Source organism: Malaclemys terrapin, chromosome 19 (assembly GCF_027887155.1).
Source record: "Malaclemys terrapin pileata isolate rMalTer1 chromosome 19, rMalTer1.hap1, whole genome shotgun sequence".
In the NCBI taxonomy this organism is placed as follows: domain Eukaryota; kingdom Metazoa; phylum Chordata; order Testudines; family Emydidae; genus Malaclemys; species Malaclemys terrapin.
The window spans coordinates 1,663,450-1,686,030 of record NC_071523.1 but is presented as its reverse complement, the minus strand read 5'-3'; the positions used below and the strand labels follow the sequence as shown (position 1 = coordinate 1,686,030).

The following is a 22,581-nucleotide window of genomic DNA, read 5'->3' as shown; positions in this document are numbered from 1 at the left end:
CAGCGTTTTGTGAGCTGAGAACAGGCCCGGCGCTGGGTGCTGCCATGCTCCAGCAGGTCCCCGCATGGAGGGGCACAGGCAGCACTCAGTTTTCACGTGGGTTGAAACTGAAAACTGTGATTTGTTTGCAGCCCCTCCTAAGACTCAGATGTTTTATGGACCCATCGAAGTCATGGAAGGCCACAGACCCTGTAAGTTGGCCTGGTGCTGCACGCCCAGCGCTGTGCCGTGGGTTCCCACTCGCTCGCTCTCCCCCGCAGCATGGCAGGGTGGCGTTGCTGCTCTTTGTGCCTCTCTGCCCCATCCCCCCCGTGCGAGTGGCGGGTGGGGCCTCCGGGGGAAGACGCTGAGTGGGGACCTTGGGTCAGAGCAGGGGGAGGTGTCTCAGGGTGGAGCACGGGGCCAGGGCCCACAAAAGGTTAATCCAGCCCTGAGGATACCACACCTGGGGCAGCCCAGTTCCTCTGTCCTCAGTACTCAGGGCTGGAGGCGGGGTTAGACACCAGAGGTCAGTGATGTGGACTGGGCTCCTGAGTGGCCTCTTCTCCTGTGAGTGGCGCTGGGCTGGAGATGGCACAAATGCCAGCAGGGGCAGGAGTCAGAGCGGGTTGAGTGTTTGGGGCTCTGGAACCTGCCTGATGTCAGGCTTCCTGGCCCCTCGTCTCTCTGAAAACTGGCCCGTGGCACAGCACTGCACGGCGCAAGGGAGTGATACACCAGTCAGGGTTCACTGTCCTGGACCCATCTGCACTGGGCTCCAGGGAGAGACCCCACCTGCCTTGTCCTTTGCCTGCATGGGGGGCTTCAGGATTGTTTTCTTAACATCCCACAAGCTGCTCCCCACGCTGGCCCCAGGGGCAGCAATTTGGTCACAAACTGGGGGATCCCAGCCGAGTCATTGCAGGTGCCAAGACCCAGGCTCTCAGCTGTACTCAGCACTTGAGGGAGACACTCAGGGAGTCAGTTCTGGGTCCCTAATTCTCAGTCCTGGCCCTGGGTGCTGGTTAGAGCAACCTAGGGCCTGCTCTAAACTGCACACTTGGCTGTGGTCCATTATGGACCATACACTGTGTTCCAGGGCAGAACGGAGGCTGCCTGGCCGGGACATGGCTTCTGCTCTGTCTTCTGTGGCCGGCGTTACTGTAGATGGGAGCTGGGAGGCCACAGGTAGGCCAGGCCTGGGGCCCATACAGCCCTGAAGCACCCTGAGTAGGCAGCAGGTCTAGGAGACTGGAGCCCCCTGCAGCCCCTACCACAGGGCTCTGGAGGTTTCCTGCCAGTACAAAGTAATTAACCCGCCATCCATCTTGCCGCAGCTGCCACTGCCGTCCTGCCCACGGCCACCATCGAGCCAGCACAGCTGACGGTCCAGCCAGGCCAGCCGGCTGAGTTCCACTGCATTGCCACTGGGAGCCCCCCACCCACTGTGGAGTGGATCGGTAGGTGCAGCAGACCCGCTTCTGGCCGGGCGGGGAACACTGGGGGAGCAGTCAGCACTTCCCCATCCCGGCCCTACCTCCTGCCTGCCAGGGTTCTGTGTTCACCTGGTCACTCGGAGACCCAGGGCTAGGACGAGGCAGATGGAGGAGACGAGAGACGCTCTGCAAACCACTAGACTAGATCCCATTGACAGTGGCCTGTGGCCATGGGTGGCAGGTATCGAAGACCAGGAGATGCTAAGCCTCCCGTAACCCAGGCCATGGCCCCGCCCATGCTCCGCCTTCGCTCCCCCTCTCCTGGAAGCTGCAGGGGGCTCTACTCCAGCTGGCAGCCAAGGGCTGGGGCGGCTCGGCTCGGGCCGGGGATCCTCCAGCCACGGGGGGCTCAGGGCTGGGGCGGGGCCTCAAGCAGAAGGGGCGGGGCTGTGGGCTAGCCTCCCTGAATGGGGGTTCACCTGCTGCCCATGCCTGTGGCTGCATCAGCAGGAGACAGAGGGGTTTGAACATTAGAGGGGGATCCCCAGCCCCTCCCACTTGAGCCAGAGTCGCTCCATCAGCTTTGGGTAGGGGGCAGGCTGCTGTAGTCACTGGGGCTGTTCACTGGATGGCAGCATGCTCACATGTACCCCAGCATGTTTCAGTGACGGGCTCCAGCATGGGCTGCTAGGAGCTATTCTCTGGGCCCCTGGCAATGCGTGGCCAGGCTGTGCTGTGCCAGGCCGGCCATGGACTGTGAGCCCGGCTGCTCTCTGGGCCCCTGGCCAGGGTGAGGCAAGTTGTGCAAGGCTGGGGTGCTGAGAGACAGGGCATTAACTGCTGTATCTCTCCTGGCCTGGCTCCCTGCAGGAGGGCAGGCTGGTGTCATGTCTCGCAAGGCTGTGATCCAGGGAGGGACCCTGCGCTTCCCCGCTGTGGAGCCCTCGGACGAGGCGGAGTATCTGTGCCGTGTGCGTAGCAGTGCTGGGCAGCACGTGGCCCGGGCCTTCCTGCAAGTGCACAGTACGTACACTGCGGCGGTTGCTGCCTGCCCTGGCCCAGAGATATATATGGAGATATATCTATCTCAGAGAACTGGAAGGGACCTCGAAAGGTCATCGTATCCAGCCCCCTGCCTTCACTAGGCAGGATTAAGTACTGATTTTGCCCCAGATCCCTAAGTGGCCCCCTCAAGGATTGAACTCACAACCCTGGGTTTAGCAGGCCAATGCTCAAACCACTGAGCTAGCCCTGTCCAGCTCTGCACCCCTAGACCAAAGCAGCTGCAGTAGGACCCCAGAAGCAACCCTTGCTCTCGCTGGCTGGGGACCCCACCTGACGCTGGCTCCACACACCAAGCGCTGCACAGGCTCCAGCAGTTTGGCCTCTTAGCATGGGCAAAAGCAGCAGCAGTGGGTGCAGGGGTGCAGGATGGGCTAGTGGTTAGAGCAGGGACATTTGAACCTTCTGGTAAGGGGCAGTCAGCGCGTGCCATGGAGAGCGGGTGGCGGGGGCAGGGATGGGCGGTCAGCGCGTGCCATGGAGAGCGGGGGGCGGGGGCAGGGACGGGCGGTCAGCGCGTGCCATGGAGAGCGGGGGGCGGGGGCAGGGACGGGCGGTCAGCGCGTGCCATGGAGAGCGGGGGGCGGGGGCAGGGATGGGCGGTCAGCGTGTGCCATGGAGAGCGCGCGGCGGGGGCAGGGACAGGCGGTCAGCGTGTGCCAGAGCCAGCGCATGGCGGGGGCAGGGACGGGCGATCAACGTGTGCCATGGAGAGCGGGTGGCGGGTGGCGGGGGCAGGGACAGGCGGTCAGCGTGTGCCCTGGAGAGCGGGCGGCGGGGGCAGGGATGGGCGGTCAGCGTGTGCCATGGAGAGCAGGCGGCGGGGGCAGGGACAGGCGGTCAGCATGTGCCAGAGCCAGCGCATGGCGGGGGCAGGGACGGGCGATCAACGTGTTCCCTGGAGAGCGGGTGGCGGGGGCAGGGACGGGCGGTCAGTGTGTGCCATGGAGAGCGGGCGGCGGGGGCAATGACGGGCGGTCAGTGTGTGCCATGGAGAGCGGGTGGCGGGGGCAGAGACGGGCGGTCAGTGTGTGCCATGGAGAGCGGGCGGCGGGGGCAGGGACAGGCGGTCAGCGTGTACCATGGAGAGCAGGCGGCGGGGTCAGGGACAGGCGGTCAGCATGTGCCAGAGCCAGCGCATGGCGGGGGCAGGGACGGGCGATCAACGTGTTCCCTGGAGAGCGGGTGGCGGGTGGCGGGGGCAGGGACGGGCGGTCAGTGTGTGCCATGGAGAGCGGGCGGCGGGGGCAGGGATGGGCGGTCAGCGTGTGCCATGGAGAGCGGGCGGCGGGGGCAGGGATGGGCGGTCAGCGTGTGCCCTGGAGAGCGGGCGGCGGGGGTGGGGACGGGCGGTCAGTGTGTGCCCTGGAGAGCGGGCGGCGGGGGCAGGGATGGGCGGTCAGCGTGTGCCATGGAGAGCGGGCGGCGGGGGCAGGGATGGGCGGTCAGCGCGTGCCATGGAGAGCGGGTGGCGGGGGCAGGGACGGGCGGTCAGCGTGTGCCATGGAGAGCGCACGGCGGGGTCAGGGACAGGCGGTCAGCGTGTGCCAGAGCCAGCGCATGGCGGGGGCAGGGATGGGCGATCAACGTGTGCCATGGAGAGCGGGTGGCGGGGGCAGGGACGGGCGGTCAGCGCGTGCCATGGAGAGCGGGCGGCGGGGGCAGGGACAGGCGGTCAGCGCGTGCCATGGAGAGTGGGCGGCGGGGGCAGGGACAGGCAGTCAGTGTGTGCCATGGAGAGCGGGGGGCGGGGGCAGGGACGGGCGGTCAGCGCGTGCCATGGAGAGCGGGGGGCGGGGGCAGGGACAGGCGGTCAGCGTGTGCCCTGGAGAGCGGGCGGCGGGGGCAGGGATGGGCGGTCAGCGTGTACCATGGAGAGCAGGCGGCGGGGGCAGGGACAGGCGGTCAGCATGTGCCAGAGCCAGCGCATGGCGGGGGCAGGGACGGGCGATCAACGTGTTCCCTGGAGAGCGGGTGGCGGGGGCAGGGATGGGCGGTCAGTGTGTGCCATGGAGAGCGGGCGGCGGGGGCAGGGATGGGCGGTCAGCGTGTGCCATGGAGAGCGGGCGGCGGGGGCAGGGATGGGCGGTCAGCGTGTGCCCTGGAGAGCGGGCGGCGGGGGTGGGGACGGGCGGTCAGTGTGTGCCCTGGAGAGCGGGCGGCGGGGGCAGGGATGGGCGGTCAGCGTGTGCCAGGGCCAGTGCGCAGTTACGCTCAGGGGCGGGCGGAGTGGTGGAAGGATTGCAGGGTGGGATGCTGTGCCAGGCTGACAGGTTGCTGAGTGTCCCGGTCTCACACTGGGCCTCCCCCGCTGGCTGCAAAGGGTGGAGAGGTGCCATGGGGAAGGGCAGAGCGGGGTGGGAAATGGGTGGCATCACATTTGCCAGGCTGGCTCTGCTGTGACCCAGCCAGAGCTCTCACGGGACCTCCCGCAGCTCTAACCCACTGGCTGTTTGCAGCTGCCAGCATGCCGCAGGTGCAGGTGAGCCCGGAGCGGACAGAGGTGCAGGAGGGCAGCACGGTGAGACTGTACTGCAGGGCTGCCGGCTCCCCCACCGCCACCATCACCTGGGAGAAGCAAGGGGGCAGCCTCCCACCCCAGGTAATGTCCCCCGGCCTACAGACCTTCCGGGGGGGGGCAGGGCTGTGGGGCGGAGTGTGTTGGGGGCATAGCCACTTTGGGGGGGAGGGGCATAGGGTGCCAGTGATTGCACTGTGGGGTCTTGCAGTTTGAGAGCGCCAGGGTACAGAATGCTCAGAGTTGGGACATGGAAACTGAGCAGATTGGTTTGGGGGTGCCACAGTTTAGGGGTGCTGTGGGTTGGGGGTGTTTTTCCCCGCAGATTGGGAAGGGTCCCATGGGTTGGGGACCGGCAGGTTTGGGGTGATGCCGTGGCTTGGGGCGTGGGGCCTGGCAGGTTGGGGGTGCTGTGGGTTGGGGCGTGGGGCCCGGCAGGTTGGGAGTGCTGTGGTTTGGGGCGTGGGGCCAGGCAGGTTGGGGATGGGTGCCGGGGGCTGGGGCTTGGGGCCAGGCAGGTTGGGGGTGCTGAGGGCTGGGGCGTGGGGCCAGGCAGGTTGGGGGTGCTGTGGGTTGGGGCGTGGGGCCAGGCAGGTTGGGGGTGCTGTGGGTTGGGGCGTGGGGCCAGGCAGGTTGGGGGTGCTGAGGGCTGGGGCGTGGGGCCAGGCAGGTTGGGGGTGCTGTGGGCTGGGGCGTGGGGCCAGGCAGGTTGGGGGTGCTGTGGGTTGGGGCGTGGGGCTCGGCAGGTTGGGGGTGCTGTGGGTTGGGGCGTGGGGCCAGGCAGGTTGGGGGTGCTGTGGGTTGGGGCGTGGGGCCAGGCAGGTTGGGGGTGCTGTGGGTTGGGGCGTGGGGCCAGGCAGGTTGGGGGTGCTGTGGGTTGGGGCGTGGGGCCAGGCAGGTTGGGGGTGCTGTGGGTTGGGGCGTGGGGCCCGGCAGGTTGGGGGTGCTGTGGGTTGGGGCGTGGGGCCCGGCAGGTTGGGAGTGCTGTGGTTTGGGGCGTGGGGCCAGGCAGGTTGGGGATGGGTGCCGGGGGCTGGGGCTTGGGGCCAGGCAGGTTGGGGGTGCTGAGGGCTGGGGCGTGGGGCCAGGCAGGTTGGGGGTGCTGTGGGCTGGGGCGGGAGGCCTGGCAGGTTGGGGATGGGTGCCAGGGGCTGGGGCGTGGGGCCAGGCAGGTTGGGTGTGCTGTGGGTTGGGGCGTGGGGCCAGGCAGGTTGGGGGTGCTGTGGGTTGGGGCGTGGGGCCAGGCAGGTTGGGGGTGCTGTGGGTTGGGGCGTGGGGCCAGGCAGGTTGGGGGTGCTGTGGGTTGGGGCGTGGGGCCAGGCAGGTTGGGGGTGCTGTGGGTTGGGGCGTGGGGCCAGGCAGGTTGGGGGTGCTGTGGGTTGGGGCGTGGGGCCAGGCAGGTTGGGGGTGCTGTGGGCTGGGGCGTGGGGCCAGGCAGGTTGGGGGTGCTGTGGGTTGGGGCGTGGGGCCAGGCAGGTTGGGGGTGCTGTGGGCTGGGGCGTGGGGCCAGGCAGGTTGGGGGTGCTGTGGGCTGGGGCGTGGGGCCAGGCAGGTTGGGGGTGCTGTGGGCTGGGGCGTGGGGCCAGGCAGGTTGGGGGTGCTGTGGGCTGGGGCGGGAGGCCTGGCAGGTTGGGGATGGGTGCCAGGGGCTGGGGCGTGGGGCCAGGCAGGTTGGGTGTGCTGTGGGTTGGGGCGTGGGGCCAGGCAGGTTGGGGGTGCTGAGGGCTGGGGCGTGGGGCCAGGCAGGTTGGGGGTGCTGTGGGCTGGGGCGTGGGGCCAGGCAGGTTGGGGGTGCTGTGGGTTGGGGCGTGGGGCTCGGCAGGTTGGGGGTGCTGTGGGTTGGGGCGTGGGGCCAGGCAGGTTGGGGGTGCTGTGGGCTGGGGCGTGGGGCCAGGCAGGTTGGGGGTGCTGTGGGTTGGGGCGTGGGGCCAGGCAGGTTGGGGGTGCTGTGGGTTGGGGCGTGGGGCCAGGCAGGTTGGGGGTGCTGTGGGCTGGGGCGTGGGGCCAGGCAGGTTGGGGGTGCTGTGGGCTGGGGCGTGGGGCCAGGCAGGTTGGGGGTGCTGTGGGCTGGGGCGTGGGGCCTGGCAGGTTGCAGGTGCTGTGGGTTGGGGGCCCAGCAGGTTGGGTATGGGTGCCGGGGGCTGGGGCGTGGGGTGGGGCCAGGCAGGTTTGAGATGGGTGCCGTGGGTTGGGGCGTGGGGCCAGATAGGTTGGGGGTGCCGGGGGTCCAGCCGGTGACGCTGGAGCGGAAGCTCTCCATAGGGTTCTTTTCGTGTCTCTTCAGAAGCTGCCTCTTGTCCGTTTCTCGGGCCGTGGGGAACCCGGCAGGTGTGTCCCTGGGGGACGGGGTGTGGCTGGATAGCAGCCAATGGGGCTGCGGCCTCCACCCCAACAAGGCCAGCTGCAGGCAGCCCACTGGTTCTCTTAGGCCCTGGGTAGGGACCTCGATTGGCAGGGGCCTCCCCCACTCGGCCAGGGCCAGAGCCCAGTCCAGCCCTGCCCCCTGGGCACGCGCCCCATGTCTTAGGGGCAGGAGCGCAGGCAGCAGGGCTGGCCCCATGGGCAGGGGCTCGGGCTGTGTCTCAGTGCCTTTGGGCCGGACCTAGGGTCCGGGGGGGTCTCAGGGCTTTGTTGATGGTGCCAGCTCCCAGCTCTGTTCCCATGAGGGAGCCGCTTTCCACTGGACAGGTCGGTCACAGGAGGGGCCTTGCAGACTCTCATGCCCGGCCACAGTCATGCACGCAGGCACACGCACCCCCCACTGGCTGCTGTCGCTCTGTCACTTTGCCGCCCTTTCTCTGCCAGGCTCTCTCTGCCTACGGTTTCCTTCACTTCCAAGGCACCAGCCTGGAGGAGATACAGCAGCGGGTCCAGGAGCTCTGGCAGGTAGCTCGCTTGCTCTTGTGCTTGGCATGGCTGGCTGGGCTGGGCACCGGCTTCCTGCTTTCCCCTGCCGGTTCTGCCTGATGGCTCTTCCTCCCTCGCTGGCCCGGGGTGCTGGAGGTCACAGCGTATGGGCAGCCCAGGCCCAGGGAGCTGCTCTGAGCTCCAGCACAGAGTGCCCCGGCCATGAGTTCATGGGCACAGCTGCGTCCTGAGGAGGGGGGTGGTTTGGCCCCTGTCCTGGTACCACCCAGCCCAGGCTGTCAGGAGATCCTTGCTGTGCAGTGGGTTAGCCCAGGAGAGCCCGCTGACACCCGCAGCAGAGGCCCGAGCCCCAGCACAAGCAGGATGCAGTTCACCATGCCCAGGCTCCCCTCTCTCACCTCCCGGCCCCTCTGAAGGGAGCCACGCTGGGTCCCCTTGTGATGGGATCATAGGGTTGCCAACTTTCTAATCGCACAAAACTGAACACCCTTCTCTGCCCCCTGCTCACTCCATCCCCCCACCCTCACTCACTTTCACCGGGCTGGGGCAGGGGGTTGGGGTGCAGGAGGGGGTGAGGGCTCCGGCTGGGGGTGCAGGCTCTGAGGTGGAGTCAGGGCTGAGGGGCTTGGAGTGCAGGAGGCGGTGTGGGGTGTGGGCTCTGGGAGGGAGTTAGGGTGCGGGAGGGGGTTCCGACCTGGGGCAGGGGGTTCAGGGTGCGGTCTCCAGACAGGCGGTGCTTACCTCAGGCGGCTGGACAAAATGGAAGCAGACAAAATGTCCAACTCCTAGGTGGAGGGGCGACAAGGGGACTCCATGTGCTGCCTGTGCCTGCAGGTGGCACCCCCACAGGTCCCACTGGCTGTGGTTCCCGGCCAATAGGAACTGCAGAGCTGGCGCTCAGGGTGGGGGCAGTGCGCGGAGCCCCCTGACTGCTCCAGTGCCTAGGAGCCAGATAGGCCGGCCGCTTACGGGAGCCCCGTGGAGCCAGGGCAGGCCGGGAGCCTGCCTTAGCCCCACTGCGCCGCCGACCAGACTTTTAGTGGCCCAGTCACCGGTGCTGACTGGAGCCTCCAGGGTCCCTTTTTGACTGGGCATTGCGGTCGAAAACCGGATGCCTGCCAACCCTACAGGATCACCGGGGTACACCCTGGAATTTGGGCAGGGCCGTCCTTAGACATACGCAGCTGTGTAGGGCACCATGAAACTTGGGGCACCAAATTGCCACAAATTTCATGGTGCCCTAGGCAGCTGCATGCTGCATACCCCGCAGCCCCAGCCTCAGCGACCAGCTCTGTCCCTCGGCTGGCCCCCATTGCAAGGGGCAAAGCCATCCCTGGGGGATGTGGGGCCCTGGACAACGCCCTCCACCCTGCCTCTTTATCCTTCTCCCCTGCTCCGCCCCTGGCCTGCCCCCATTCCACCTTTTCCCCCAGAGACCCCGCACTCACCAGCAGCGGCGGGAAGTGGAGCAACCCAGCCCCAGCCCGCTCTACTCCGCCAGCTCCCAGCCACGGCGCTCCGCTTCCCGCTGCCGGTGAATGTGGGGAAAGGATCGCCCCGCACACTCACCAGTGTCAGGAAGCGGAGAGACGCGGCCCCAGCCCACTCCCTTGGCCCGGCCCCAGCCATGTCTCTCAGGTTGGGGAAAGGACCGGCGGCAGGAAGCAGAGCGCCGCGGCTGGGAGCTGGCTCTGCTTCCCGCCGTTGCCAGTGAGTGGGGGATCCCTTCCCTCAAGCCCCCTCCCCAAGCAACACGACTGAGGCCGGAGTGAGGGAAGCAGAGCAGGCTGCTCCCGGCCCTCTGCTAATCCCTTGGGCCACTCTGGGTCTGTGGGGCCCCCAAAAGTGGCCCCCCACAGCTCCTGCCTCCCAGTCCTTGGGGGGGATGCCTGGGGCCCCACACAGCCCCCCCCCCATGGGGGGGGCTGCGTAGGGCACCCAAATGGCTAGGGATGGCCCATAACTTGGGTACCGCTGTGCCCCCTTTACTCTCCAGCCTGGGCTGTCCCTCTCAATGCTTTGCTAGTGACAAGCAGCAAACCCCTCTGGGCACTGTTATCACTCAGCACAACAGGATGTGGAGCCCACACCCAGCTCTATTGCATGAATGCCCCAGAGCCACTCACAAATCACACAGGGAAAGGCACCAGCCAATTCCCTCCAGCTCTCCAGCCTTTCACCCCAGAACTGTACCTGACCAGTATATGTTTATTACCCAATCCACCCCTCCCTTGATGTGGAGAGGGCACATACTAGCCTTTGTAAACTGAGCTGAGATTTCCCAAGCACTTGAAGCAAAACACATCGTTTTAGGTAAAATATAAAACAGATTTATTAACTAGAGAAAGATCGATTTTAAGTGATTATAAGTGTTAGGCACAAAAGGTCACAGCTAGTTACCAAAGAAAACAAAAGGTAATCACACAGTCTATATCTGAAACCTTATTACACTAGGCAGTATTTGGAACAAGCAGTTTTGTCACCCCACTGGATTATACAATTCTTAATACACTGGCTTCTCCCTTGGGCCTGGGACCAGTCTCCTCAGTTGAAGTCTTTGTCTTCCCAGCGCTCTTGTTGCTTCCAGCATAGGTGGGTGTCACGGACTTACAGATCATGCCCACTCTTGGCCCCGTGCGGTCCGTGGGGGGAACCCCCTTCAGTGAGACAGCCCTTCTTGGGGGTCCACTCTCCCTCGGGGGTTAAGCCCCTCCACCTCCTGGAGCCGCACTTCTCTGAGCCTTAGCACACCTGTTTCTCGCCGTGGGCCCCCTCAGGGAGTCCACTCGCTCTGAACCTCCGGGGCCTCCACTCCCAAAGGGAATAACGCCACCCTGTTCTCTAGACCGGAGTGACTCTCAGCCAGCGTAGAACAGGAGGGTTTATTGAGCGTCTGAACACAGCACAGGAAACTCTCAGGGCCCTCAGGCCTGGCCTCCCTCAGCACAGTACATCCAAATCTCCCCTGCATCTAGGGGGGGCTCTGCCTGCTCTCTCTCTCTAGTCCCGAGCCCCCCTGCTTACCAGCTGGGCATCTGAGATCCCCGGCCCCAAGCCCTGCCTCTGTCCATTGTCGTCTCTCCAGGTAAACAGGGTCGCCTGGGCCTCCTCTCCCCTCTTCTGTCCTCTGACCCCTCTGGCTGGAACCGGCCGGTCAGGTCACCAGGGCCCTCTCTTTACAAACCATTGTCCTCCCACTGTCTGGAACAGGCTGTGAGTCCTGAGCTGGACCTCCGGGTCGCCAGGTCACCAGTCGCTGGGGTATCCATTCTCCAGGCCATTGTCTGGAGCCCCAAGTTCCATCTCCGGTCCTCTGTAACAACAAACTCCCTCTCCCATCACCTCATTAAACCAATAACACTCAGGGAAACTGAGTCCCACCCCCTCTGCATGCAAACCATTGAAAAAACAGGGGGAAAAACAAGAAAACCCCCCACTTCGTCGTATCTCTCCCCCCTTCGAGTCTGAACTGAGCTGGGTCACTTAGCCAGTGACCTGGGGAAGTTCAGGGCCCCCGCCCCATCATAAAGCATCGACTATGACATTGGCACTCCCCCTCACATGAACCACCTCCATGTCAAACCCCTGGAGGAGCAGGCTCCATCTCAACAGCTTGGCATTGGCCCCTTTCATTTGGTGCAGCCACGTCAGGGGCGAATGGTCAGTGTACACAGTAAAGCGCCGCCCAAATAGATACGGCTGCAGTTTCTTAAGGGCCCACCCCATGGCCAGGCGTTGCTTCTCTATGGCCGCGTAGTGCTGCTCCCGGGGCAGCAGCTTCTTGCTCAGGTACACAATGGGGTGTCTCTCCCCCTTAGTATCAGTGTGCATCAGTACCGCCCCCAGCCCTGAGTCCGAGGTGTTGGGGAACACCAGGAAGGGTTTGTTAAAATCCGGGTTTACCAGCACCGGGCCCTGGATGAGTGCCCCCTTCACCGCACAGAGAGCCCTCTGGCACTGCTTGGTCCAGACCACCTTGTCCGGCTTTCCCTTCCTACACAGCTCTGTGAGGGGAGCTGCCAGGGAGCTAAAGTAGGGGACAAACATCCGGTAGTACCCCGCCATCCTAATGAAAGCCTGGACCTGCTCCTTAGTCTGGGGAGCAGGCCAGTCCTTGATGGCCTCCACTTTGGCCGGCTCTGGCTTCAGGTGGATGCTTCCCACCTTGTGGCCCAAGTATGACAGCTCTGCCATCCCCACCTTGCACTTTCCAGCTTTTATGGTCAGTCCTGCATCCTGAGGCGACCCAGCATCCTCTTCACTTGGGACACATGTTCTTCCCAGGTCTGGCTAAAGACACAGATATCGTCAATATACGCCAGAGCAAAGCCCTCCATCCCCCTTAGCAACTGATCCACCAGGCACTGGAAGGTGGCAGATGCCCCCTTGAGGCCGAAAGGCAGGACCAGTATCTCACAGAGCCCTATTGGGGGGGTGAAGGCAGATTTCGCCCAATCCTCCATTGTGTGATGCTTGTGCAGCCCTCTTACAGTATTGTAAATCCCTTGTTTACAACTCCCCTGCTGATTAATGGTCGCATAACGCTCCCCAGGGACTGGGTCACCACCTAGCAATAGAGACTCTCAAACTTCCAACACAGTTCAGTAACAACCATACAGCAAAGTCTCATACTAACGATATACAGATTTGGACAGAACAGTGGGTTTCAGCAGATCATGAGCTTTCATATGATATTTACATGGCATGTGTGTTGGGTTGGGGCCTTGGGGTGTCACCTTAGGCCACTGAGTCAGCCTATTCTGCCAGCCTGGGCCCCCTTTACCTGGCCTGGCTGGGCTAGGCTCACAAGCCTCTTCCAGCCAAGCACACAGGCAGGGCCACGCCCAGCTGCACAGAGAGACAGAGATCCGCTCTGGGAAGATTCAGCCTTAGGGGCTTGCCCCAACACTGGTGCCCACTCCCTTTAAGGGGTACAAACCCAAAAGTTTTATGAAATTTGCCCCCTTCCTCAACGTGGAGGGAGATATGCACAACTTCTTCCCCCCGCCCCCCGCCCAATTAGAAATTACAAAAATTGGATTATATTATAAACAAGAAATAAGCTTATTAACTACAAAAGGTGAATTTTAAGTGAATATCAGATAACTGACAGAACAAAGCAGATTACTGAGCAAATAAACCACAGTACCAAGCTAAGTTCAATACACTTAAGAAACAGGTTACACAATGTAACTTCTTACCCTAAATGTTATTTTAGGCAGGTTGCAAAGTTTCTGTGGTTCAGAGTTCCAGTTATATTTCTTTTCAGACTGGACCCCTGTCTCAGTCTGGACTCCCCCGCTGCGTTGCCTTCAGGTGGCTTTTGCAGTCTTTCTTCTTGGGCAGACAGGCCATGGAGAGGAGGAGTCCTGTTTGCCTTCCTCCCCACCCTTCAATAGGATTTACATAAGGCCAGAATCCTTTGTTTCCAAACTTGACCCCCCCCTTCCCTCACAGTGGAAAATTACAAGGAGTCCCAGGTAATGCTTAGTGTGAGGTGACAAGCCCCCCGCCCCTGTAATATCACAGCGTCCAGGAGTCAGGGGCAGTATGGAGTGTCCCCAGGAAGGCTGAGCTTTTCACAGCTGATGGGCCATTCGCCCTGTCTGGCTTTTCCATCGTTCTACCTGAAGGGTTAGCAGGGGGCGTCACCCAAAGTAGCATAGTTGAAATACAGATACACAGTCAATATCCCTAACTTCAGATACAGAAATGATGCAGGCATACACACTGGATAATCGCATTCAGTAAATCAGAACCTTTCCAGTGATATCTCACATGAGCCATCTTGTGTAAAGTATACTCAGTTATGTCATAGTCATGTCATAAGCATATTTTCATAAAGAATATGGAGTGAAACATCACAGCATGCTTGTATGAAATAGATCATAATTATTTGACGGGGTGAATATGGGGGTTCCAGGGTGCTCCAGCTCCCTCACAGGCCCTGTACCACCCAGACAAACCGCCAGTAACCAAGATGGCCACCCAGGAGCCCCTTTCCCGCTCAGCTGGGCACTGATTAACGGTCACCTCAGCGGGGCCTGCTGCTGACCCCGCACTATGGGAACAGAGTCCCAGGTGCCCTCCCCTCTTCCTGCACACTTGGAGCATGTGCCCCTGAGACCCTAGCCCTGACTGCTCCCTTGCTGTGTTTGCAGTCCCGCTCGGAGCGCACCGACATCGCCACTCTGGTGATCCCCTCCATCACGGCCGCTGACAGCGGGGTCTACCTGTGCATCGGGACCAGCCCAGCCGGTGTCGGCAGCGCCAGGATCGAGGTGGTGGTGCTACAAGGTAGGGGCCCAAGGACAGACTTTCACTGCTAACCACTAGGGATGTGCCGGCCGACTGGGCCACCTGCGGGGCTGCCCTGCCACATGCTGTGCAGCGCAGCATTGGGCATCACCCATGTGCCATCCAGCTGGGGGGGGTGTACCTCCCCAGTGCCCAGGGCACGGCTCAGGGAGGGGGGCAAGGCCCCTGCCTTTTAGCTCCTGCAGCTTCTCTCCAGCTGTTGGTGTTGCCAGGACTTTAACAAGAGGCTCCCACCAAAAATCTGCTCCCTTAGGCTGGGCTAAGAGGAGAGGGAAGCAGCTGTGGGGGTCTGCCCCCAAGAAAGGGCTCTGCACTGATTCTGCAGACTAGCCTGTGCTCAGCACAGGCATGTAGCCCTGCCTCCCTCTAGTGGCCAGACCAGTGAAGAGCTTTCCAAGTGCACTGTTCCCCTGCAGGCTGCTGGAGCTGGGTCGTTAGCTCAAGCAGTTGATTGTCTGGCTGTGATATCCCACGACCCCGGTTCAGTCCCTGCAGGGACCCATTCAGGAGCATTGCCCAGCTTGTCTGTGGGCTCCTGCTGTGGGGTGGCCGCTGGGGTATTAACTGGTTGCACTGGTGGAGTCTGGAGTCACTCTGGGGTTGCTGAGCACAGAATGTGGCTGCCAGGGTAAGAAGTGAGACTGGCAAGTATTTGGGGCTGTTGTGCTGGGCCTGATAGGTCAGGTGGTGTTGTGCCTCTGCTCCCAATTGGTGGAACTAAGGCTGCAGGACTGAGCTCTGGGGGCAAATGCTTGAGGGAAGCCAGCTCAGTCTCCCCCCTGCGAGTGGCTGGATGGATGTTTGAGCTTCTGTTAGTAAAACCCCATGGCACAGATGCTTGTGTGAAAGGGGTGTGAGCGTGAGCAGGCCCACACGGAGCTGGCAGCATGTCAGTGGAACGGGTGCTGGCGCCTGGCCAGGGCCGGCTCCAGGCACCAGCCCACCAAGCTTGTGCTTGGGGCGGCACCTGGAGGGGGGCGGCGCGGTGCTCCGGCTCCCGCCTCCGGGGAGAGCAGAGCCCCGGCTGGGCTCTCCAGCCTCCCCCCGGCACTCTGGCCACTGGGGAGAGCGGAGCCCCGGCCGGCACTCCGCCCTCCCCCCGGTGCTCTGGCCACGGGGGAGAGTGGAGCCGCGGCGGGCTCTCCGCCCTCCACCCGGCGCTCTGGCCGCCACTCCGCCCTCCCCCCCCGGCGCTCTGGCCACCGGGGAGAGCGGAGCCGCGGCGGGCTCTCCACCCTCCCTCCAGCGCTCTGGCCGCCGGGGAGAGCGGAGCCGCAGCGGGCTCGCCGCCCTCTTCCCGGCGTTCTGGCCACCGGAGAGAGCAGAGCCCCAGCCGGGCTCTCCGCCCTCCTCCCGGGGCTCTGGCCACCAGCGGAGCCGCGGCAGGCTCGCCGCCCTCCTCCCAGCACTCTGGCCGGTCGGGGAGAGCGGCCTGCGGCCGGGCTCGGTGCCCTCCCCTGCCGCGCGGGGGGGAGGGGTAGGGGGCGGCGGGAGGCTTTTTTGCCTGGGGCAGCAAAAAAGCCAGAGCCGGTCCTGCGCCTGGCCCAGCACTGATCACAGAGCGTGGCTCCCAGCTTGGGCTGCCATGATCCCACCCCTCAGGGAGGTTCTTGGTGCTGCCACCAGTGCACTGTGGCACTTGAAATAAGTGACCAAGTGGGAGGTCAGCCTGGGTGAGTAAATAGATGAGATCAGCCGGAAAAGGCCAAGCATCTCCAGCAGTTGGCCTACAAGACCCCAGCACAGCCAGCCCCCTCCATTGCTAATGCATTTCAACTGCCGGGCCCACCTTTCTGCTCTGTGGCTGTGCAGCACCTGGCATGCGGGGGCCTGTCCCTGACAGGGCACCTGCAGAGAACGCTAGGCTGCAGTAGCTAGGCATGATGATGTGCAGGCTGCATTGTGTGCCCTAGTAGACAAGCTTAGCCATTGATCTGTGCTAAGCTGATTTACCCTGTTCTGTCTCTTCCAGCCTCGGTCACGGCACCCACCATCCGGATCGAGGCCTCGTCGTCTTCCATCGCTGAGGGACAGACCCTGGATCTGAACTGCCGCGTCACGGGCCAGGCACCAGCCACAGTGACGTGGTACAAGCGGGGGGGCTCTCTGCCGGCCAGACACCAGGTACAGCTGTAGGAAATCAGTGTGACTCCATGGACAGCTGTGGAGCTGCACCAGTTCACACCAGCTGGGGATGCGGCCCGTGGCACTGCAGAGCCCCTGTATGGACTCCCTCGGGTCCTGGCACAGATGCTCATGGATCCCAAGGAGGCTTTTCCTTATCCCAGGTCAGGCGGGCAGCTGTGTCAGTCTCTGAGAAAAGGGAGATGGGAGGATGCAGAAATGAGAGGCCAGTAATTGTCAGGCTGAGGCCCAGCGAGTCCCTGGGATCTCCGGGGGGCTGGGCAGGGGACGCAGTGGGGCTGAGGGTTAAGCTCAGGGCTGTTTTCTTCTCTTCCCCCTTGAATTCCCTCATCTCCCTGCCAGGTCTCCGGCTCCCACCTACGCATCTCTCAGGTCTCGGCGGCCGACTCGGGTGAGTACGTCTGCCGCGTGAGCATCGGTGCCAGCTCCCGTGAGGCCTCCATCCCAGTTACTGTCCAGCACAGTGCCGGCTCCCCACATGGTAAGTGTGAGCAGTGTGTGCTGGCTGGCCTGGGGGCAGGAGCTCCCTGTGCTTGCTCCCCTAGTACCAGGGGTCCCTGTGGCCAATGCGCTGGCATCCACTGGGCGAGGGATGGCTCTCACCCACTGCGTCCCCAGGGATGTGCTTTCCAGACCCTGCCTTGCCCTTGGCAGATCCTGCCTTCCACACCCTGCCCCTGCACAGGGCAGGTTTCGGGGCCACCATTCCCCTTCCATAGGTGAGTGGAGGAGTCTGTGCAGGCGGGTGCAGGCTGCAGGGAGTGTGCCACAGGGATCTGCTCTCAGGGACGGTTGCCCTGGGTGCTTTCTCCAGGGGTACCAGCCTCGCAGTGGCACAACCAGGCAGCACAGGGGTTGCTGTGGGGGGGGGGGGGGTGTGGAAGTTTCTGCTGATCTCTGGGGGCAGGAGATCCCCACAATGTATCTGCCCTGGAGGGCGAAGGGCGGGCCGTGGGCTGCCTTCTTTCCCCTTGGTGTTGCCCTGTGGTCTGTGCAGCTGCCTTGCCAGTCCTGGGAGAGCTGCGCTCTGACCCTGTGGGGCTGCAGGCCGGGCAGGTCATTTCCATTGCTTTACAAATCACTTGAGGGTTCTTACCATTCCCCCAGCCAGCGCTGCTCCAGCCTGGCTTTTGGTGATGCTCCGCTCTTGGCTCTACTCCTCCCTCTCTGTTCTTCCAGCCCCCCCCATCCACATTGAGTCCTCCTCCTCCGCCGTCACTGAGGGACAGTCCTTGGACCTGAACTGCCTCGTCCCGGTCCAGTCGCCAGCCACAGTCATGTGGTACAAGCGGGGGGGCTCCCTGCCGGATGGCCACCAGGTATGGGGCCATGTGGGACCACGGGGGGGCTGGCACTGGGGCTGGCACTGTGGCCTGTGCCCGCTCTAGTGTGGAGCTGGGCTGAAATGCCCAGGACTCAGCAATAGCTGCTTGGGGATTCCTTGGGGAACCAGTAAGTCCACAGCGCTGCCTCCCAGTAATGTAGCACCTGGCACCATTGTCCAGCTTACCCACAATACCTTGCTGCTCATGCTTCCGGGAGAGTCTCTCTGGAGTCCTGCCCCAAGAGGTGTGGCATCATAGAGGGGGAGGTTACCGTTGTGACGGGTTCCCCCCGGGGGGGCCACCTCGAACTGGGGTACCACTGAGCCCCCCAGACCGACCAGCCTGGGCTCCCTTTATACTGTACTGCTGCGACAAGCTGCCCACCCCATATACAGGTAGGGACACACCCAGCTGCAGTTACTAGGGAACTTCCCAGCTACTTAGACACGCACCCCTCTGGAGTGTAAACCCAAAATGATACCGTCTTGTGCTGCACAGGGATTCGCCCCCTCCCACAATGTGCAGAGGAATATACAATAGCTTTCGGCCCCGAGTGATGAATCCCACACACTGGTTTTAAACAAAGCAAAAACAAGTTTATTAACTTGTGGGAGGGATAGCTCAGTGGTTTGAGCATTGGCCTGCTAAACCCAGGGTTGTGAGTTCAATCCTTGAGGGGGCCATTTGGGGATTTAGTTGGGGATTGGTTCTGCTTTGAGCAGGGGGTTGGACTAGATGACCTCCTGAGGTCCCTTTCAACCCTGAGATTCTATGACTTCTAACTACAAAACGATCAATTGTAAGTGATGATAAAGGATAGCAAACAGATCAAAGCAGATTACCTAGCAAATAAACAAAACACACCAACTAAGCTTAATATACTACATAGATCAGATATGAACAGCAGATCCTCCCCCTAAATGATGATACGAGCAGGCTGCAGATTCCTAAGGGGAAGCTGCACTAACTTACAGCTTGGAGTCCCCAGGTGTTCCATTCATAGGCTAAAAATCCCTTTAGCCTGGTTCAGCACTTCCCCCAGGTCAGTCTTTGTTCCTCAGGTGTTTCCAGGAGTCTCTTTGGGTGGGGAGTCTGTGAAGAACCATGGTGATGTCACTCCCCTGCCTTATATCGCTTTTGCATGTTGCGGGAATCCTTTGTTTCAAAGCTTGGTTCCCATGCAAGTCAGTGGAAAAATACTGATGTCCCAAGATGGAGTCCAGCACCAGGTGACCTGGTCACATGTCCCTGTAGTGTCACAGCAGCCATGAGTTGGAGGCTGTCTGCAGCCTCCTCAGGAAGGCTCCCCAGGTGGGAAATAAGCTTCTTCTAAGGCCTGTTGGTTTCTCTACTGGCCCTTCCCCACCGAGCTTTTCAGAACGAAAGCATCTTGTCTAGTGGGCGTTCCGCAGGTGTAAACACATTTGTAATACAGATACATAGTCAATATTGCTAACTTCAGATACAAAAATAATACATGCATACAAATAGGATAATCATATTCAGGAAATCATGACCTTTCCAATGATATCTCACATGACTTGCCTTGCATAAAATGTATCATCATTATGCCATAATCATATCATAATATCTATGAAGAATATGGGTGCAGTGTCACACCCGTGTCCCTGGGCAGCCCTTCCCTAGCGCCCCTTCAGGAAAATCAAACCAGCGACACCCCCAGCCCCACTCCCCGGCCATGTGTGGGTGGAGGGTGATACATTCTTGTGTAGGCCTCTTCCTCGCTGGTCCTTCGCCCGTCCCCAACCCACACGCCCTGGGAAAGGCCAGCCCAGATCACCATGCTGTCATGGAGCCAATGGGGCAGTGCAGCCTGGCCTCTGAGTGGGGGCGCCCCAGGCATGATGAAGTGTCTCAGGCTCCCTGCAGACTCAGGCCGAGCCTGTCTCGGTGGCACTCAGGTCATGCTTTCACGATTTTCTGTGCAACCTTCACAGCAAGAGACTGACTCTTTTAGCTGAACTCTGGAGAACCACTGCGAGGTGGGTCCACGCCCCCACCCCCACCCCGGCTTGTCCTTTGCCCCACACTCTGGGGGAGCTGCTTTGGCTGAGGGACGCGGGCGTGGGGTTAGCTCCCCCAGCGGCTCCATTCCGCTTGCCAGTTCCATTCTCTTCTCTCAAAAAGCCCCATTGCTTTCCTGCCCCGTTCCCCGCCAGGTCTCCGGCTCCCACCTGCGGCTGGTCCGGGTCTCAGTGGCCGACTCGGGTGAGTACGTCTGCCGCGTCAGCACCGGCGCTGGTATCCAAGAGGCCTCCATCATCGTCACCATCTACCGCACCACCGGCTCACCCTACTGTAAGTGAAAGCAGTGCCTAGCACGGTGCAGCCCTGGGCTGGCCTGGAAACCCTGGCTCAGGCATGACCTCTGGCCTTAGGGTTCAGGGCAGCTGCTCCTCTGCCTTGCTGCCAGCTGGGCCCAGCAGTGCCAGCTGGGATGCATGGGGCAGGAGGGAGGGGGGTGAGGAGGTCCCGCAGGGCGGGAGGAGGGTTAGGCCAAGGCATCTCTTGTCTCCCAGGAGACGAACAGAGCAGTGAGGAGTGGAAGGAATCTCCTGGGCTGGCCGTGGCCATGAAACAGGCTAACCATCCCTGGGGCGGGGGGCTCCGGCCTGCATCTAGTAGAGAGCTGCTGAGGAGCAAGTGAGCTGCGGTGCTGATCTCCCTTCGCACCCCAGAGTGAAAGGGAGGCCCGTTTGTGCTGCTGGAGGGGAGATGATGCTCCAGGAGAGACTGCACGGCCTGGGCATGGAGAGGGCTCAGGAGACCTGGGTTCTAGCCCCACCTCTGCCCTAGCTTACTTCCCCTCCCTGTGGAATGTGCCTTGGGTTCCCCCTGTTTGGCCAGCGCTTTTCCCCGTCCTTCGATATTTGCAGCTGGAAGGAGCTTCACGGCCCGGTGCCTGGGAGCAGAGGCTACTGGCCATGAGGCCAGAAGCTCAGAGCACAGAGCTCCCACGTGCCAAGCAGGAGGCGCATCCTGTCAGCCGCCTTGGCCTCTCCTGAAAGTCAGACCCTCAGCTCTTCAGGCTCTGCTGACAGAGCTCCTGCTCCGGGCGCGGGGGCTGGGGGTGGACTAGCCGCGTTGGCAGGCTGTTTCTATCTCCCAATTCCTCTGCTATGTGAGGGGACCTCTCCCCCAGCTCTAACCCCCCTTCCCCCGGTTCCTCCAGCCTCAGGTGTCGAGCCCCCTGTCCGCATTGAGTCTTCCTCGTCCTCCATCGCTGAGGGACAGACCCTGGACCTGCACTGCCTTGTCATGGGCCAGGCACTAGCCACAGTCACGTGGTACAAGCGGGGGGGCTCCCTGCCGGCCAGTCACCAGGTAGGAGATCCACACGCCAGACGTGATTGGGGGTTCCTTGGGGCCAGGGAGAGTGGGTCTGGAGGCATTGTTTGCTGCAGATGGGCCCATCTCTGGAGGACGTCCATCTCCCTCCAGAGTTATCTGGTTCCTCACCTTGGTACCCTGGTTAGTACTTGGCAGCTCCATGGGGAAACTGCCCACATCTGCCATAGCCCAGTGCTGCAGTGGTGTGGGAACAACCTGTCACGGGTCCACAGGCTGGCGCTCTCTCATGACTCAGGAACAGTTCCTGGGGGGCCCCTTCAACACATCAGCCCCTGTAGGGTCACACTCAGTCACTGAGGCCACACACTAGACAGAGGATGGATCATGTGATGATTACTTGTTCTGTTCATTCCCTCTGGGGCAACTGGCATTGGCCACTGTAGGAAGACAGGAGACTGGGCTAGATGGACCTTTGGTCTGACCCAGTCTGGCCGTTCTTATGTTCTTATACAAAATACTATGAAAAACTCCCACTCTGTCACATGCATAGCTCGCGTCACCCCTCCTGCGCTACCCACAATGCACTGCTGCTCCCAGGGCGGCAGGGCAGTGGGACTCAGTTTGCTCTCCTAGGAATGGTGACCGGCAGAGCCCTGGCTAACAGGCTGGGATCGTGGCAGCCCTGGTGTGATGGGCCCTTGTGGGGGGAGGGTCGCCCCTCCTGCCCTGAGGAGATGTTATCAGAGCCTGGATGTCAGGTGGGAGGTTTGTCCCTCTCTCTCCTTGACTCTCGCTCTCCCGGCTCCTTGCCCACCAGGTCTCTGGCTCCCACCTGCGCATCCCCCAGGTCTTGGCAGCCGACTCCGGCGAGTACGTCTGCCGCATCAGCACTGGCACCATGGTCCAAGAAGCCTCCGTCATTGTCAGCGTCAGCAGCGCCGGGTCTTCCTACTGTGAGTCCAGGCAACAGACAGCGACGGCCGGACTTCCAGTGTCCCACAAAGGGTGGCTCTGTACATCCGTGGCAGGCAGCCTGGCCTAGTGGACAGAGCACTGGACTGAGGATCTGGGTTCTGTGCTCCCTCTGCTACTGACCTGCTAAATTTCTCCGTGCCTCAGTTTCCCCTCCCTTTTTCTGTTTAGCTCTTCAGGGCAGGGGCTGTCTCTCAGTCTGTGTCTGTGCAGCGCCCGGCACAATGGGCCCTGATCTCAGCTGGGGCCTCGGGTGGCTCCTGCTATAAACAGTAATGATGATGAGCGCGTCCCTCCCTGCTGAAGGCCTGTGTGGTGATGGCTGCTGAGGCTCCTTTGTGGGGAAGAGCCCCCTCCCCCACTGTGGGCTTCCCTCCCCATGGAGCATACTGGGGTGTTGAGCAGGCACTTGGCTCAGGGCAGAGGCAGGATCGGGTGCCACCAGAGACACTATTTAAAGTGGGGATGGGGGCACGTTGCAGACTCTGCTCTGGTTTCCCCAGCCTAGCCTGTCCCATGGGCACTAGCCTTGGGAGAGTGAGCTTTAGAGGCAGCCTCCCCTGTATCTGCACGGCTGAGCTTTGTACCCCAGAACGCATGGCTGAAGCCCTGCACGTGGGGAATCCAATCCCCTGCCCTGCCTTGG

General features: G+C 62.1%; 1 protein-coding gene across 6 annotated transcripts in view; it reads left to right on the top strand.

Moving 5' to 3' along the window:
- Positions 1–22,581, top strand: part of HSPG2 (heparan sulfate proteoglycan 2) — a 182,875-nt gene that overhangs the window by 119,770 nt on the left and 40,524 nt on the right. For 5 of the 6 annotated variants that reach the window (XM_054009501.1, XM_054009500.1, XM_054009503.1 and 2 more), the window contains 11 exons: positions 132–191; positions 1,317–1,439; positions 2,286–2,438; positions 4,937–5,079; positions 14,025–14,160; positions 16,154–16,305; positions 16,669–16,807; positions 17,506–17,645; positions 19,832–19,970; positions 20,845–20,996; positions 21,781–21,916. In XM_054009501.1, coding sequence (XP_053865476.1) covers positions 132–191; positions 1,317–1,439; positions 2,286–2,438; positions 4,937–5,079; positions 14,025–14,160; positions 16,154–16,305; positions 16,669–16,807; positions 17,506–17,645; positions 19,832–19,970; positions 20,845–20,996; positions 21,781–21,916 — 1,473 coding nt within the window. The remainder of the gene's footprint in view (positions 1–131; positions 192–1,316; positions 1,440–2,285; positions 2,439–4,936; positions 5,080–14,024; positions 14,161–16,153; positions 16,306–16,668; positions 16,808–17,505; positions 17,646–19,831; positions 19,971–20,844; positions 20,997–21,780; positions 21,917–22,581) is intronic. The other variant, XM_054009502.1, reaches the window with a different exon arrangement.